The 19,064-nt window shown below is 39.6% G+C and overlaps 1 protein-coding gene across 1 annotated transcript; it reads left to right on the forward strand.

Annotated features, from left to right (window-relative positions):
- The first annotated feature begins 8,424 nt into the window (after positions 1-8,424).
- Positions 8,425-9,193, forward strand: LOC131670344 (uncharacterized). The gene is made up of 2 exons (XM_058945872.1): positions 8,425-8,652; positions 8,792-9,193. Exons 1-2 carry the CDS (start codon positions 8,425-8,427, stop codon positions 9,191-9,193), a joined length of 630 nt encoding a protein of 209 aa, XP_058801855.1.
- Positions 9,194-19,064: the final 9,871 nt, after the last annotated feature.

A 19,064-nucleotide genomic window follows, 5' to 3' on the forward strand; every position in this document is an offset into this window, starting at 1 on the left:
TTTTATGCCTTTGTTTAGGTATTCAACAAAACACATCGTTGCTAATTGTTCTCTTTCTTCCATAGTGTCCGTTACTTCATCTAACTGTAATTGAGCTAAATGGCCTGCAATCTTGTATGATTTTAATAAGATTATGGCTCTTTTTCCAAATTTATGAGTTGATTTCTTTGAGCCATACATATTAATTTTGTCTTTATACAAATTAGATTTTCTAATACTTCGATTTTTTCTGAATCATTCATGATGACAAATCTAATTTTAATACCAATTTTTTTTATTCGTCCCTATCTGAAGGAGCTCGTTTATTCCTTGGAGAAATATATACTATTCATTGCAGCCGCGTGAATATGAATAATACGAAAGCCGCAGAGAGCTGGTGTAGATATGTAGGTACAAGAGGCGCACGGCTAGTTTGAAGAAGCAGGTGAGTCGATAAGGCGCATGCCAGATTAAGACCCGCGATAACTTATCTTCCTTCCTCCTGTTCTGCCGCTTTTCTTCGCGTGGCCTACGAAACTTCACGCTGATTTGCGCTCTCTCTCTCTCTCTCTCTCTCTCTCTCTCTCTCTCTCTCTCTCTCTTTCTCTCTCTCTCTCTGTAACGGACTTGCTGGCGCGCGCTTCTGCACACTCAAATCTATCTATCGTGTTCTCCGCACATTTTGCCTCGTCCTGCGCAAACGCTTTATCAAAGGTAAAGACCAAATGCATGCCTCGCGCTCCAAAAGAGAAGTGCACGACGAAGAGCCGCTAGGCGCCACTGACCTCGACGAGCGTCTTAACTTTTCGCTTGTCCGCGTGATTCAGCAGCGAACAAGCCAAATTCTACGTGCGTTTTCTTTCCGACTCTCCATTGTTTTGCACGGTCCAGTGTGCACTGTTCGTCTGCTTGAAAATTAGCTTGAAAATGACATTTCAGACAGAAATGATTTCGCGCGATGTTCGGCGATCCACGAGCTTGAGCTGTTTTCGACGGCAGGAAGGCCTCGTAGCCGTGCAGCATACGCGATTTCGCATGCGCCTGACTAAAGAAAAAAAAGCTCGGCGAAACTTTTAATCGAGATTCGTTTGAAACGCGTGGCAGTGCCGTAGGCGCGGAGTCTGGTTTACGAGGTGTAAAAACGTAACGTCGGTGCGTACGAAAAAGTAACGCTAACAGGATAATTAAAGCGAGGGCAAATGGCGCGGAAAAGTAAGGCTGCCGGAGGAAGGGCAGCCTTTGATCAAATTTCATCGCGAAAGCGGAATGGGACGTAAAAGCGAGAGAGAAGTCGCGCCAAAGAAAGAAACGAGATTAACTCGGGCACTGCGCAGCAGCCTGCTTGGTAATGGGCGTCGACTGGCGGGCAATATCTGCCTGGGCGCAAAATCAAACTGCTTTATATACATGTTTACGGCGCGATCGGCGATACGATCATCGCGCGGACTGCGCTTTCGGCGGCGTTGAAAAAGAAAGAGAAAAGATAGAGGGAAACAGGTCGCGCAGACACCGCAAACAATCCCGATTTCGCCGTACAGCAGCGGCTTCTCGGAACTCTGCCGGAAAAGTACGCGGCTCAAAGTCAACGCGGGCCTTCGGCCGTGCACGAGTTTCCGCGTAGCCGTGTCGTATCGGCCCGCAACACACAAAACAAACACGTGTACTCGATTGTTTGTCGGCGTTATTGCGCAATGGGACGCTTGGATGTGTCGCTGATAAGCTTTCTCAGGTGAAGATAAGACCATTGTCCGCGGCGGCGGCGGCGGCGACGATAACAAAAGCGCCGCTGGAGCGCTAGCAGCCGCTCAAAGGAGGACTCTGGAACATCCGTCCCATTGAGAAAGATAATCAGAGGCAGTGCGCGCGGGCGTCGTTCGGCTCGCTCACGGACCGTCGAACGCGTCGAGTCGGATGCACGCGGGATCCGACTCGACGTCCGTCCCCGAAGCCCAGTTCTCCGATCTCTTGGCGCAATAGCTATGCCGAGCACGTAACTATGATAAGTCTCCGAGCGCTCTATTTATCGGCCACGTCACCAGGCCGCGCCGCTGCTCGCGCTCTTATCGATCAGCCGAGCGGATGTCAATATTTTGAGAGGCGTGTGCGCGCCTCGCCTGCCAACCCCAGCTCCTGCCCGACCAGCGCCACTTTTATCTCCGGCCGAAAAACCGTGCAAACACGTTGGAGTGGTTCGTTCGATCCGAACCACGCTGAACTCCTCGGGAAGAAAGGCTGCGCACAGCCAAATCCGACTTGCCTGTCGTACCGGCAGCCAACCGACAATAAAGGAATAAACATGTTTTGCAGTACCAGCCAAGTTTCCTGCTACTTTCAACATCATATCTTTGCCAAGTGATATGCGCTGATGCACGCGCCTCCTTTTCTCCACTAATATTATGCACATCAACGTCTACAGAGCTGTTACTCAAAATTTCACCGGATTACGCGATGAACGCGCACAGAGAAGGCGCCAGCAAGTTATGTTATAAGGAAGGAAAATGAGCACAACTCTCTCTCTCTCTCTCTCTCTCTCTCTCTCGCTATCGGAGAATTCTTATTTCGTCAAACTATTTCGATGTTAACGCAGCGATTGCGTCAACCGAACCTGCAGGTTGTACGTTATTCGAGGTGACGATCCGGAGGGAACCGTAAAACTGTACTACTTTGTCAAGTTGGCCGTCATCGCTGAATCAGCTGTGTCGAGAAAAAATGGAAAACACAGCGTTTCAGTGTAGATAAGTGTATGCAGCAGAAGCGAAAAGCCAGCGAAAGTCCGATTGATTTTCGTTGGCATCGCGAGGCAAGACGATTCGGCCAGTCGTCGGTCAAAATATCCAGCTGTTTTTGTACGGGCGAGAAAGAGCGCTATAAGTATAGAGTGTTGTGAAGCTGTATTGCGCCGTAACAGGTTTCACCGCTCAAAGTCCCTCCAAACAAGTGCGCGCTTACTTTCCTCATTCTCCGCCCGAATGCCGTTAGTCTTTTCTGTAAACTAGTCCGTAATTTGCTCTCGAGTGCGAAGTCGACTGCTCTGCCAATTGAATAAATCCACGCGTACGCTTTGCTTTCTCGGCAAGGAGGAAAGTTTTTGGCATAATAATGCCGCGGATATTTTTGAAGGTCTCCGAGAGACGCGTGCGCGCGTGCAAATCAAGTGAACGGACAAGTGATAGCCAATCGGAAGAAGGTTTATTGGCACTTGCGTTCAATGCATTTCTTGCTGAAGCGGATAGCAATGAACAACAGTACGACTACGTTGGTCGAGCGCGTAATAAGTTGCGAAGATTGGCGTTTGAATTTTTTGAATTGACCGAATGCAAGGCTCTTGTAATACGGTATAGAGTCTAATATCTATTAATCTGTTTTCTACCTGCTATGTGTTGGTTTTAAAAGTACACTCGATTACTTTCGCTTTTAGTGCTGGTGCGTCTGGGGAACTTGGAGCAGATGGGGAATTTGGAGGGACGTATGTATAACTCTTGTTGGCCAGTGATGCCCGCTCGATATTATTTTGATTCTTATCTCGTTCCCGTTCTTCCGTAAAAGTCCTAGCTAAATGGACAAGTAAATTTATAAGTGAATTCCACACTGCACCTATTATTTTGATAGACTATCCGAAAAGCGAATAGAGTGCGTATCCATGAATGATTGTATCGAGTATAAATTTAATCACGCGAAAAAGCATAATTACGGAAATAACGCCTGCGCTTACCGAACCAAAACTTATAAATCTTCCCCATAATTTCGACCATGTGGATTCGGCTAATTTCTCTAGCGCTTTTTCATCCAGCATATGATAAAATGATAATTCTGCTTCGGGACGTCTGTTCAAAGATACACTTTCTGCTACTTTATTTAAAATCGCAGCTTGTTCGTTTGGAAACATGATGTAGCTTTTTAATTTTTTAATATCTAACAAACTATAAATTCGGCTGTTAGTTATGTTAATGGGTGCTAGATATTTCCATGTTTGTTTTGTCTGAGGCTTTAAAACTTCTGGTCCGTCGCCAAAATAGGTCGGTCGTGGTAACATCTTAAACCATCCACTTCCTACCTTAAACATTACTGGTACTGTCTCATTACAGGCTGTTTCTGTACCGAAAAATTTCAATATGTGCGTGCGAGGTGTCATAAACATAGGTCTACCGTCGCGCTCTACAGGTAGTTCTTGATAGCACTCCGAAGAGTTTCTTGTCCGTACATGTACTGGTAAGCACTTAATTATGTGAATGACCTCACCTGCGAGTAGGCTCGTGTAGCCTGGTCCGTTCATCAAATAATAGGCTAATAAATCCGGACTAAATGTTGCGATATTTAGTACATTCATTATGACTTTCTTTTCTAACTGGCACTGTTGAAATAATACGTCATAATATAACTTTTGTAAACTTTTTCTTACGTGTTTTTCAAAGAAAAGTATCTTTGCATTAAAATATACAAATAAATCAATGTTTTTAATGTTTTTATCTTTTATTGCCGGGAAGGTATGTTTATTTTCATCATCTAGGATAAAAATTCTCGGATGTTCTGTTCTGGTTAAGACAAATCCGCATTTAGGCAATGCTCCTAGATCTTTAAATGCGAAGGACACTCCTTGTGTATCTAATACGTATAGTAGTAGCCTTTCGCTACCCTGTTCCATGACTTTATCTACATATCCGGTGTAAAGATCTGTGAACTTATTTTCTTGGCACTCGTGCATGGGAATTCACTGCCGATTAGTCTGTCTTCTTCAATAGGTAAATCATCGGGTACCATATGAAATTCGAATTCTAAATCTTTTATTGTAATATTTATTTTTCCTAATGTTACTACACTGTTATATGTAATACCTCGTAACTCTAAAATATTCAATTCATTCAGATATGCTTCGTTTGGTTTCTTAGACCATTTCAGTAGAGATGGTCCAGCACCAGTATCTAGTATGATAGAAAGACTAATATTTTGATTTTTATCTTCTAAAATAAAAGTTGGTGACTTACTATTCAAGTTTAGCAATACCAGTCTGTTCGTTATTTCTAATTTCTTTGTATTCTTACTTAAGCTCGGCGCTCCGTTTGGCTGGTCGTTTCTCCGGTCGCGCCTTTCACCTCGAAACCACCGGCGTTTCCCTGTTGTTGTTTCTTTTGTTCGTTAAAAATTCTTTTGTTACATCTTATTTTCCAGTGACCTTTAATACCGTAATAATTACAAATATCTCTGTTTGGATTTCCTGGTCCGCGATTATTAGAATTAAAATTTCCCTGGTATTAATTTTTTGATGCAGAGTTCTGATTTGCTTGGGGCGGAGCTACTTGCGGATTCATTCTTTCTCTATTGGCTGAATTTTGACTATTCATTTGCTTTTGGCCTTCGTTACTATTGAATCTTTCATTTTTAAATTTTGTACTGCCATTGTTATGGTAAAAACACGTATCTGCTAAATGATTTGACAACTTACAAATTTGACATACTGTGTCGAGTTATCGGTTTTTACTACCTTTACACTTTTAATGTTTGCTAATTCTTTTTTTGCATCTGCAAGTACTTTTACTGTCTGGTTGAGATCGTTGGGTTCCTGTGTTGCGAAATCGCGTTCAATCTCTACCGCTTTTGCTGTTGTTTCTTCAAGATTTTTTGCCTGTCCTATTCGCGCTTTAATCACCCAGTGTAAGCCGCGGATGAAAAACTTCACTTTATCCTTTTCTAATTAATTTAAGAATCCGACATTATATATTTTTTCACGCATTGCTGCGCTTAATAATTCTCGCGCTACTGTTTTAACTCTGTTTGAGAATTTTACAACGTTTTCTGAAGCTTTTTGCTGGAGCATAGCCAGCTCACCAGATAATTGGTTGAAAGTTTTGTCTGATCCGAAAAGGTGATCTAAATACATTTCAATCTTGCTAATTGTCTCAAAATGTTTTCCACGCATACTTTTTAATGCATCCCCGTATAATCTCATTTTAACTAATCTTGCTAGATCCGCTTCATTTCCGGGTGGAATAACATTATAAGCTTCCCAACAACCGTCTAGAAAGTCATGTAGTGGAATGCAGTATCCATCGTATTTAGGAATGAAATCTACGATATCTTTCAAACCTACATTTCTCAAAGGGCTAATTGTGGAATTTTGTACTGTTCGGGTTACTTCTTGTGGAGTTGAATGATAAATCGGTCTTCTGCTGGCAAATGATCTGCTTATTGACTTTGGCGTAAAGTATTCTGAATTGCTACTTTTCTCGTTTTGACTTTTTTCAGTGATTTTTGGTATTAAAAATTTAACGTTTTTATGATTTATAATAGGAATTTCGTTTCTTATTTTATCTATTTCGTCTTCGTTATCATTGTCAATTGTCAAGTTTGTCAAAGCTTGGAAATATTCCCTTGACTCGTCTTCCGTTATTTCCGCGTTTGATTCAATTATTGGCTCAAATTTATTTTCAAATTGTACTAGTTTGTCAGTACGATTTACTGCGACTAAAATTTCTTTTGGACTTATATTACGTTTTGTTAATTCTTCTACAATGAGTAGTAAAAGTGGATCTTGACATGAATTCCTTATTAATTGTTCATTTATATAATGTTCTAAAATTTTTATTAATTTTTCTAGTTGTTTTTTGCCTTCTAAATCGAAACCTAAATCTTGACGAGCGTGCAGAAATTTTATACATTCTAGTTATGTTGGTTCTCTACTAGTTATAAAATTCGGATCTACTTTTCCTATACAGTTTCTTAATATTAATAGTGCTTCCTCATTTCGTTTGTCTCTCAAATCGGCTCCCGTAGCCATGTTTGTAAATAAAAATTTACTTTTGCCTAATCCTGCTTTTCGTTAAAAAAATTTACGCGGAGGGGTCCCCAATTGTTACGTCTTACGTAACGGCCGTGAATAGGACAAGAATTACTCAAACGCGACTGTCTCTTTTCGGTCAACGCGTAAGCGCTTTACCACGGGTGCGAGACTCAAACGAAAGCAGGACGGCAACGTATCTAAAGTACCGAATGAATAAGTAATAATTAAATAATTTACCTGCAGTTTAACTAGTCCAGAAACTCGTACCTCAGAACCCAGAGATAAACGTGGATTAGGTATAACTCTCAATTAAGTTATTATAGAAATAGATTTATTGATCGAATTACAGAAGGTGCGTAGTGTCACAGAGTAGAATACAGAGTCTATGCTACAATTGTTTTGCGTTCTCTTTTATAGCACAAAATACATAAAAACTAATCGATAAAGGGTTAATCCCAGAAGGGGTAAGTGCGTCACTGAGATTAAAGTCAGCTATTAAATGACTATTGCTTTTAATTACGGGAACTCCCCTTCTATAAAATATTCAAATTTTACCGCCATAAAATAGTCTGACTCGTCCTCGACGTAACAAATTGCTCATATATAAACTTGATGGTGTAGAAGGAGTACAATTGTTCTATCTAGCTTGTAAGTATATATATATATATATATGTGTGTGTGTATGTATATATATATATAGGTATATATATATAGGTATATATATAGGTATATATATAGTATATATATATAGGTGTGTGTATTACAATAATTATGTTATATATAATAGCTGCACACATACACAAACATACTGTGTTTCTCTACTTACATACATACATATACATACCTCCCTCAACGTACAGACCATTGGGAATGATAGATACAACGGGGAAGCTGCTCGAAAGACTCATTCTTAACAGAATGGAGATATGGATTGCAGGAGAAGAAAACGAGGGGATTTCTCCAAACCAATTCGGATTCCGGAAGGGAGTGTCTACCCACCATGCACTACAGAAAGTGCAAGAACGGGTATCAGAAGCCCTCTACAAATTGCCAGATCGAGGGGGATATTGTGCTATAATAGCCCTGGACGTCAAGAATACGTTTAATTCTGCTGGCTGGGAGCGAATATACCAATCTCTCGAAAAAGAGAAGAAGATGCCGTATTATCTGCTGAAGATGTTAGATAGCTACCTGAAGGATAGGACACTAGTTATAGTGGCCGAAAACGGCAGAATAACTGTCGATCTGACAGCGGGAGTGCCGCAGGGATCAATAAAGGGACCCTTCCTGTGGATCTGTATGTACGACGGATTGCTGAGACTGAAACTAATGGAGCATCGTTAGTTGGTTTCGCTGATGACTTGGCATTGATAGTGGTCGCAGAAACGGTAGAGCGGGTGGAGGTCATCGCAAACGAAGCTCTGGAGCTGATCGCTGAGTGGCTAGCCAGCAGGCTGTTACAGCTAACGGTGCGGAAATGTGAAGCTATCCTAGTGACGCGGAGAAGAAAGTTCAACCCTCCCCAGTTTATAATAAATAAAGAAATAATTCCCTTAAAGAGTGAAATAAAGTACCTAGGAGTATGGCTAGATAACAAGTGGTCTTTTAAACACCATGTCAAGCAAGCAGCAACGAAAGCATCGATGGCTTGCACATCACTCGCGAGGATAATGCCTAACATAGGAGGACCATGGCCGGCACGTAGAAAATTACTATCAACAGTCGTAGACTCGATCCAACTGTATGGCGCTTCGACGTGGGCAGCACGGGTCTTGCCAGCAGATGTAGACCGACATATGGGATCGGTTCAGCGCAAGATATATACGTATTATCAGCGCATGGCGGTCGGTCTCAAGGGACGCAGAAAATGTATTGGCAGGAGTACCACCAGTGAGACTGTTAGCCTTAGAAAGAGGGGAAATCTGGCAAAACGAAGAAGAACAATGGCAGCGACATGGAGACCTCTCTGAGGAAGAGAAAAATCGCATACGAAGAGAAGCGCGAGAAACACTTTTGACAAGATGGCAATAAAATTAGGAGGCAACAAAAGACGGAAGATGGACCTACGAACTCATTCCAAGACTAAGAGAATGGGTACTCAGAAGATACGGAGTGGTCGACTACTACCTCACGCAGGCACTAAGTGGACATGGATCCTTTGGAGTTTACCGGGCCAAGAGAGGGTTTCGTCCAGACAGCAAGTGCACTTTTTGCGGAGAAGAAAAGGATGACGCGGAGCACACACTGTTTGAGTGCCCTGCAAATGAATGTGAGAGACAAAGACTGACAGTAGAACTAGGATTGACTCGAATAACGAAAGACAACCTGATACTGACCATGTTGACGACGCAAGAGAGATGGGACGATATAGCTACCTTCATCAGGGGAGCAATGAAGACCAAAGAAGAAAAGGAGAGAGAAACGAGAAGAAGAGACTGAAGAGATTATAAGACTGATGGGCTGAGAATCACAGCAAACGAAGAGGGATCCTTCGGGATCAGAACAGGCCCCACCGAAGTAATACTGAAAAGGAGTACCGGTGGGTGCTAGAAGTCGAAAGGGGAATTTCGCTTTGCGGCTATGCGTTATAACATGGCCGTAGAACGAGGGGTTTTTAGTCGGTATGCCACGTATTGGAGACTCCGACACAAGACGGCACATTGGTGCCGAGGTCGTTTCGACGGCTTCGTCAACAATGGCCGTCTGGTCTTTAAAAGATTTTTACCCAACCCCTTAAAAAAAAAAAATAAACATACATACATACATATACATACATACATACTGCTGATGTTTCATATGTATATCACATATATGTATTAATTCTGGTGTCTAATATATGCGTAAACTTTTTATTGACCATCAGATACAGAGGAGCAGATGAAAGAAAAGCTTAAAAAAAAGTCAAGGCAACCACCAAGCAACGTCCTTAAATTTGCGACTGATACAGAATCCGAAGAACCAATAACTAAAACTACATCTACCAAGTCAAAGATTAAACAGACTCCAAAGAATACTGCAAAAACGAATGGTCGTAAGAGCCAAGTATGTGTCAAAATAAAAATCATTCATTTTCTTGCATCACTATGTGATTCTAATTTTTTATTTGTTGTGTGCTAATCTTATATTATTTTATTACAGGAGCAAAAGGATAAGGAGTTTGCAAAAATCATCCAAATAAAGCTTGAAAAAGTTGCTGAATTGAGAAATACTCGACAGGTAAACTAATAAAATATCTCTATTTATTCATACCTTTCAGGTTTCATGTGATGTTATGAAAAAGTATTTATTAGACACTCTAAACTAATACCGTCATTTTTGTTATTGTTAAATATTGTTTGTACATTTTAGCTAATTGTTATACAGCTATCAAGTTTAAGGTATTTACAAACAATGAGTGCCTTTTAGAAAAAGAATCGAACAATTATTTAAAATGTACTATTATATCGTATTGAAAAAAACTGGCAATTACAATTATTCATTAGAAATAAAAAATAGAATGTTTTGTAACGGTGGTCAATTCAATTAATCGATCCGTTCGCAATTCTGCTTCTCGCGCGATCATTTGAATAAGCAGTTATGCCTCAGCTGTTTGCGTGTCGATACCACCGATTTTTATTTTGCATTGTGTTCGCCGATTGATAAGTTTTTCTGGGACAAACTTTACGTGCATGGGTGCAACTAAGTTATTGCAGCAAGCAACAGCAGATTGGCAGCAGCAAAGTTAAAGCTGATAGGAGAGTGAGGCAGCGCAGCTGATAATTAGGAGGGCAGCGGCAGTTGATTCTTCATCATCAACAATTATGGCTGATCACCGTAATTGCACCGCAGGGTAGGTGCACCTTCCTTCATTATTGCGTGACAAAATACATTCGGTATTTTGTCAATCGTAATAGCGATTTTTTTTGTATTTGCGCCGAGCGTTAGTTCGCGGTAAAATTCGAATCTACTCTCTCTCTCTCACCCAATAATATTCATTGTAAAATCCTATTCGCGTACGTTAGTCTTTCGGCACAACAAAGACTGTAGTTATTTTTATTAATTAAAGCTAGTCAAATCTATTCGCCGATTACGTCATTTAATTTTTCCAGTAGCTTAAGCAATTTGTAAAGGACTTAGGTTTTAATCCGATTACGTCTAAGGGATTAAGTGAATGATTAGGCGTAAAGTCGCCCACACCTAAGATTCATCGAGTGTCACAAGGCACGTGACTTAAGGTGAGTTCAACTCCGTTCGATAGAAGACAATTAAGCGAAATCATCTGACGTAAAGGCGAATACACGTACAATCATACGTGTTTAACAGAGCGGCGGTTAGCTCTGCACCGTGGGAGTTTGTTCTTAAATAAATTTCTCATTTTTTAAGATAACCACCCCCGTTACAGTTTATATTTATTTTTTTATAACATTTCAATAACGATCCAGCTATTTTTATACTTTTCCGTCAAAATAGTATAGCTGTATCCTTTTTATTAGGGTTTAATGAACGCAACAAGCGAGGGTTAAAATAAAAATGAAAGAATGATATAAAATTAAAACATTTAATATTATATATGAATGAGCTCATATATATTGAATGTGGGGTTTCGATTAACATTTTGTATCCTTAAATATGCTAAGATACGTTATACCAATCATATTCAAAAGCCGTATACTTTAAAATGACTTAAGAGGACTAGATTTGTTGTCATAGCAGCTTCTACCCATTTTTAAAATCCAAACTACTCAAACATAACACTTTCATGAAAAAAAAGTTTATTTACCTGAAAAAAAAATCAGAAAAATACGTATTTTTCACTGTTCCAATAATTTTTGTTATTTATGAATTTTTACTTGAATTTACACTTATTTTTTTACAATTCTGCTTGGCTTCAATAGATTTAAATGGGCTGTAGAATATCTGTATACGTTTTCAATTCAATCAATCCATTAATTGAAAACTCAATTCAAAATCTTCGAGAAAATGTGTTAAGATTCTTCAAAACCAACTGTGGAAATTATCAGCTAAAAGGTTTAGTAGTTTCTTTTTGAATTTCATTGCTGAATTAATATTGTATGCATATTATATACACATCTTCTCTTATCAATTGTAACGGGGGAAATAAATCTGAAAATGGAAAATTTATTTAAGAACAAACTCCCACGATGCAGAGCAAACCGCCGCTCCGTTAAACACGTATGATAATACGTGTATTCGCCTTAACGTCAGATGATCTATTCTAGTTGTCTTCTATCGATCGGAGTTGAACTCACCTTAAGTCACGTGTCTTATTACACTTGATGAGTTTTAAGTGTGAGCGACTTTACTCCTAATCTTCTTAATCCCCTAGATGTAATTGGATTAAAACCTAAGCCTGTTTCAAATACTTAAGCTACCAGGAAAATCAAACGACGAAAACGGCGAATGAATTTAACAGACTTTAATTAATAAAAAATCACTACAGTCTTTGTTGGGCCGAAAGACTGACGCACGAAAATAGGATTTTACAATTTAATTATGTTAGGTGAGAAAGAGAAAGAGATAGAGTAGATTTGAATCCTACCGCGAACTAACACACGACGCGAATACAAAAAATATATCGCTATCACGAATAGACAAAATACCGAATGTATTTTGTTTCGCTTAATATGACGGAAGGTGCACCTACCATGCGGTGCAATTACGGTGATCAGCCGTAATTGTTGTTGCAAAAATTTCAACTGCCGCTGCCCCTCTATTATCAGCTGCGCTGCCTCGATCTGCCTCAAATTAGCTACAAAGCTGCTGCTTCTGCACTGCTACTGGTTATCTCGAAAATACCGTTGCACTCACGCACGAAATTGTCCCAAAAAACTAATTATTCGGCGAAAACAAAGTGCAATACAAATCGGCGGTAAATTCACGTTCACAGCTGAGGCGTAACTGCTTATTCAAAAGATCGCGCGCCCCCTCTCTCTCTCAATAGTTCGAACTAACGCGCGAGAAGCAGAATCGCGAACGAGTCGATTAATTAAATCGACTACCGTTGCACAATATGTCTGAAAACTCATTTAAACTATGCATATGATATATCACCATATATATACTACAGATCAATAATTAATCACTAATTACCTATATGACCAGCTTCCATCATGTTAAAATAATGCAATCAATGTTATCTTACAAACTTTTTGAAAAATTTTAATTTATCTTCACTAAATTCTTCATGTTATACTCGGAAAACCTATAAACAAAAACAACAATCATAAAGAATTACATTCTATAGTTGTTGTCATTTTCAAAATCCAATGACACTTATCTGTAAGGCTATATCCTTGATTTTATTCTGTTGGGCACTCTTATTTTATAATCGAGTATCTTTAGACTCGACTTGCGATGCGATATATGAGACACTAGGAAGCATATAATTGTCGAGTGTCAAGCCAACGAAGTTAGACGCTTAAACAAAATATTCATCGCTTTCTGAACAATTTTTACTAAATAGGAATTATTCAATCCCATTCAAAATGTCACGTTAAATAGTAAAGTTTCTTATTGGAAACCATTAGACATGACATTACTTTAATGAAAATGAATAGTAATCTAGTGTTCTATAATTAATAAATTTCAATGGACTCCAATGCTCGACATCTTACTAAGCTTTTCAATCAACTTCAATAGTAAAATTTGCGTTTCAGATCGAGGATTGAAATTCATTGGCTTCTTTTTAATAGTTTTCAATGGATTTTTTTTAGCAGAGATGCCAATCTATTGGCAGTTAGGTTACTATTCAAGATTTTATTCAGCCTAATTAATTTTATCTCTTATTAATTGTTATGTGACAGAAATTGAGCAGTGACTAAAACAAAGTCTCGACACATAGTAAAAGCGTCAAGGCCAAGACTTTAGCGATAAGCTGCTGAAGTCAGCAGCGCATGTGTGCGCGCTTGTTGAGCCTTTGCAGCAGATACAAAGCAATGAGAAGGAGACGAAAAATAGGAAGGAGAGAGGGAGAGTAGGCTGCGGTAGCGAGGCAGGCGCTCGAGTAGTTGCGATTAGCCGGTTCTAAAGTACGGACGCTACTTTCGCCAGAGTATTGATTAAATCGACTTGAGTTAAGTCTCCGAGCATAAGAGAGAAAAGAGTTTGCCATTAATTATCGTGCTTTGAATTCAAATAATAAAGCTAATACCACAAATCAGACTTATATAAACTAAAAAAAAAGGACCAAAACAACAGAGTGAGTACTTCCACGCTCTATTCTCGATAAAGCGAAATCTCTTCCTTGTTTTATCTCTCTCTTTATTTCGATAACTACTTACTATATTCAGTGTTCCCTTTTCGGTGAATCCAATTGTTTGCGTACCGGGACCGGGTGCGTAACGACGACCGAGCGCGTATTTTAGAATAGTTATTTAATAAATCGTAAATTAGATAGTAACACGATAGAGGTATCAATACTAGACATGTTATCTTATGTATCTATATATATATAAATCTATCTTCTGTTACCCGTGTATTTTCATTTTAATAATCCAGCGAGCCGCCCCCCCCCCCTCCCCCATTACTCTCACTTATCCCTCGCGTGGACGAATCTCGGACATTGTCGGCAAAAACACGATCCATTCGCTAAGACGGTCGGGGTACCGTACCGAAGGTTCAATTCGCCCGAGTCAGGACCACTTGGAGCTAAAACGGTCTAACACGTGGTCGTTTTGAAAAAACATCAAAACTGTCACGTAACAAATGGTAGCAGAGCGTGGTTTTGTGCCTTCGATTAGTTGCTGATAAATCATTGTGTCCTTTCTTAATTCTATTAATAAGTTTATATATATATATATATATATATATATATATATATATATATATATATATATATATATATAAACGTGTTGGCTCTGGAATTTTTTTGGAACGGCACGTGGAGTTGAAACCCGAAGCGTTTCCTCCGCCGTATAACTTGAGCTTTGGCGAGGAAGAAATTTTCGCTCTTTCTCACGCGTTTGATTTCGCTGAAGTCAGCGGGAAATTTGAACACCCTCGAATTTCTTTTGCTGAGTTTTTTTTTTCTCTTCTTTTATCCTCTTCGAGTGTATTCCTCGTGCTTTTTAATTATCTTGCAATTATTAACAAAATAAACTTAGAGGTTTTGTGGTCACCTATCTATTATTTAGTTTTAATTGAATTAATTACTTTCGCTAAGTACTTTTGCTTTAATCCTTTTATGAAGGTGAAGTTTTTTTTTTTTTTTCTATTTTCCTCTTTTTGTTGATAAGTGGTTTGGACTAACTAATTTCACTCTTCTCTTATTTCTTTTAAATGATAAAGATTAGTGAAAAGTTTAGATGGGATTAGTAGGAATCCGACACTTTTATCTAATGGGGAGCGACCGATAGAATTTTTATTTGCAACTTTAGTCAGTTTTATTGTCTTATACTTCGCTAGAAATTTATATTATTCACTCCTGTTAGGGAGGTCACATTAAATTAACGATTCAAATTACGGTAATTTTGGACTTGTGGATTTGAATTTACTCCTTTTTTTTTACTTTGTGTAAATTTTATTTGAGTATTATTATCATCCTTAATCGAATTTTATTTTTCTCCCTTAGCAATAATAATTATTATTTACTTTTATATTATATAATCATTTTGCTTGTGATTTAGTGATCGCGTCTTATTTTTTTTCTCGTGTATTTTTGTCTCTTACCACCTGACTCCAAGAACAATAAAGTCTTTCTACCATGATGACTGAACAAGCGACTTTAAATCTTCTAACTAGTATGTCAGCAAGTTTTACTTTGCAAAATATTGTGCAAGGAATCACGGAATTTGATGGGAAAAATGTTCCTCTAAAAGACTTTATTCAGGACATCCGTAACGGAAAGGCACTTATAGCTGATACACAAGAAGCGAATTTTATTCGCTTGATCATAGCGAAATTAAGGGGACCAGCGAGAGATTGCATTTACGGTAAAACCGTAAATACTGCCGAGGGACTAATTAAAGTACTCAAGAAGCGTTTTGCCCCGTGCAAGGACTTCTCTTATTATAATTCGAAGATTCATGAAAAATGGGGACACGGTCGGAAATTTTCACGACCGTATCAATATCTTACTAAACTGCGCACAGAATGCGCTGAAAGAAGAACTTGGAGTTGAATATAGCGATGTTATGATGACCCCGATAAAGAATTCCACAATTAAAACCTTTATTGATGGGCTCCCGAAAGAAATCGGGGACTTAGTCGATATTAAGCAGCCGAAGTCTCTCGAGGAGGCTTACAAGGAAGCCCTTCGCATAGAAACTAGGAATAAGAATAAGCCGAAAAATGCGGACCTTAATATGAGTAAGTGGCTTTCGATTAATCGTGGATTTAACGTTAGCTATATTCAGGATCAGCAAGTTGAAGCTGAGGAACCATATTACGAAGAATAGGAAGAGTTACCCGCGGAAATCCAACAATTTTTTATCCAACGCCAGAATAGACGATTTTACCAGAATAATCAACGACAGCAATACCAGAATCAGAACCAGGAGAGCCAGCCTCAACAACAGCAAAATCAGTCCCAGGGGCAAAGGCAGTTTATGTTTAGAAATTGGAGGGGACGCTAGCAGAATAAAAATTTTCAAGATAATGGCGGTCACCCAGGACGATTGTACAATCCTGATACGGACATGTATCAAAATCCTACGGGACGAAGATACGAGGCAATTGCCTATGACGAACAACAGAAAACCAACGAGTTAAGACCGAACCCGACGTATCAATAGTTCGGAGGAAATGCTGGTAATTTAAACTCCAACGGTGCTCGCCCTGGAGTGAATGCGGCGGGCCCATCTCAGACATACCCGGCTCAGAATCATCGGCAACAACAGGCGAAAACACTAATGACGGAAGTTCGACAGAAGCCGGAAGTGGAGAAGCCGGGAGTACCGCCAGCAAAAGTGATGACAATACTGAAAAATTCGGAGACGTTTCTCCCGAGTCAGTCGTCGCAGTTGCCGCAGATCGGGGACCTAGCGCAAGAGATAATAAAATCTATGCGCCTACAAGAGCAAGATTTCGAATACCCGAGACCGATAAACGGTGGCCCGTATTTATGGTCGATAATGGATCGGCCGTAAATCTTATAAAATTTTTGCTTTACATTGGACTACGAGGTTCGACCCAATAGAGTCGACTACGCTGAGTGGCATAACTGTACACACGGTTCCGACTCTAGGCACTGTATTGCTAACAATAAATGGCAATCCTGCTAAATTTCATGTAGTGTGGAATAATTTCCCCATTGAAGAAGATGGCATGCTAGGAAGGGACTATTTAATAGATACGAGTGCAGTTATATCGTATTATAATGGAACTCTAATGGTAAACAGTGACTTGATGAATCCGATACCATTTCTACCTGTTAATGTACCTGTGGAGCGCTTACAAGACAATCTTATCAAAGCTTTGCGCATAGTACCAAGAGACGATGAAATATCAGAACTTGGAGCTGATTCGGACCTGGATAATGCGATAGAGCAACTTGCTAACGAAGGGATTAGTAACACTAAGCCCGGTCGAGCAAAGGACGTCGTCAGTCACGGTAAAGTCAGGTACACCATAGAACCAAGGTCCCGTCAAGTTATTCAAATTAACTTGATCAAAACCGAGTTGACAGAAGGCTACTTGCCCAGGATTGACGTGAAGGACGAAAAGGTATTTCTTGGAGAGGAAGTAGTCGCAAATGTAAATAATACTTGTAAAATCATGGCGATTAATACACATGATGACGAGGAAGTCACCATTGAAGTGGACCCGGGAGAAATTTTATCATTCAAGCAGTCTAAATCGCAGTTTTCCAGCTCTGAAGGCGAAAGTGTGTTGGAGTCCAAAGTAGCCGTGCAGGCCAATAATTAATATAAGAAGAGGGGAAAGAACCTCTTACAATTGATTAGGACCGGACATCTTAGTCCAAGCGAGCTCCAAAGCGTTAAGCGACTATTAAAAGGGTACCCACACGTATTTCTACTTCCTGGAGAACCATTGCCCTGCACGGACTTAATAGAACATGAAATTCATCTTGAAAATAGAATTCCTATAAATACCAAACAGTATAGGCACCCTCCCGTTCATAGACAATTTATTTCTCAAACGTTAAGAAAACAATTGGAAGATGGAATAATAGAAGAATCGAATTCACCATATAACTCGCCACTTTGAATAGTACCTAAAAGCTCGGCAAGTGATGGGACCCCAAGGTGGAGAATGGTCATCGATTTCCGAGAATTAAATAAAAAAACTGTCGGTGACGCTTACCCTTTACCGAATATAGGGGATATATTAGATCAATTAGGGGGATCCCTTCATTTTTCAACGTTTGACCTTGCGAATGGCTTTCAACAAATACCTTTAAGAGAAGAAGACAGGCCCAAGACAGCTTTTTCGTCGTTTGATGGGCATTTCCAATATATAAGGATGCCGGAAGGATTGATGAACGCGCCGGCAACATTCCAGAGAATGATGAATGTATGCTGCGCGGACTACTAAATGTAGAGATGCTAGTGTACTTAGATGACGTAATAGTTTATGCTAAGAACCTTCATGAACATGAAGTGAAAGTTGGAAAACTTTTTGAGAGACTATCGGATGCGGGACTAGTCCTACAGCCCGACAAGGTAAATTTCCTTTGTAGGGAAATAAAATTTCTTAGATATATTGTAAGTGATCGAGGAGTCGAGCCAGACCCTAAACTAGTCGAAGCTGTAATGAACTTCCCAAGGCCAAAAGGAGTGAGAAGCGTTAGGTCTTTTCTAGGACTGTCCGGATACTATAGGCGATTTATTCAAGATTATTCGAAAATTGCCAAATCCCTCAGTGATCTTACCAAAAAAGGACAAGAATACGATTGGGGACCTGAACAGGAAGAAGCCTTTGAAAAGCTTAAAAAGCTCCTATGTGTAGCTCCGATTCTAACATTTCCGGACTTTAATAAACCATTTACACTAACTACAGACGCCTCAGATTACGCGATTGGAGCGGTACTTTCGCTAAAAAAGAAGATGGAGTCGGTAGGCCTGTAGCTTATTTGTCAAGACTGTTAAGTAAACCCGAAAGAAATTATACGACCACTGAGAAAGAGTGTATCTCGGTTTTATACGCAATGAATCAGTTCAGGCCATATCTTTTATGCAACAAATTCACGCTGGTCTGTGACCATGAACCTCTGAACTATATGCATACGCGTAAGGACCCTGGACAATGCCTCATAAGGCATTTCATAGAAGAATTTTTGTTCTCACTAATTAAAAAATGTTTATGTGTGCGAGCTTGTGAGCTTGTGCGTGCGTGTGTAGGTAAGAGCACG

Source organism: Phymastichus coffea, unplaced genomic scaffold, assembly GCF_024137745.1.
Source record: "Phymastichus coffea isolate CEN01 unplaced genomic scaffold, Cenicafe_Pcof_1.1 PCOF00008, whole genome shotgun sequence".
Taxonomy (NCBI): Eukaryota; Metazoa; Arthropoda; class Insecta; order Hymenoptera; family Eulophidae; genus Phymastichus; species Phymastichus coffea.

What these genes read in the sequence shown, in the direction of transcription:
- LOC131670344 (XM_058945872.1), top strand. Translation starts at nt 8,425, where the DNA reads ATGCCTAACATAGGAGGACCATGGCCGGCACGTAGAAAATTACTATCA. An exon ending in GGAGTACCACCAGTGAGACT is followed by an intron (nt 8,653 to 8,791) that starts GTTAGCCTTAGA and finishes CAATAAAATTAG; the next exon opens with GAGGCAACAAAAGACGGAAG.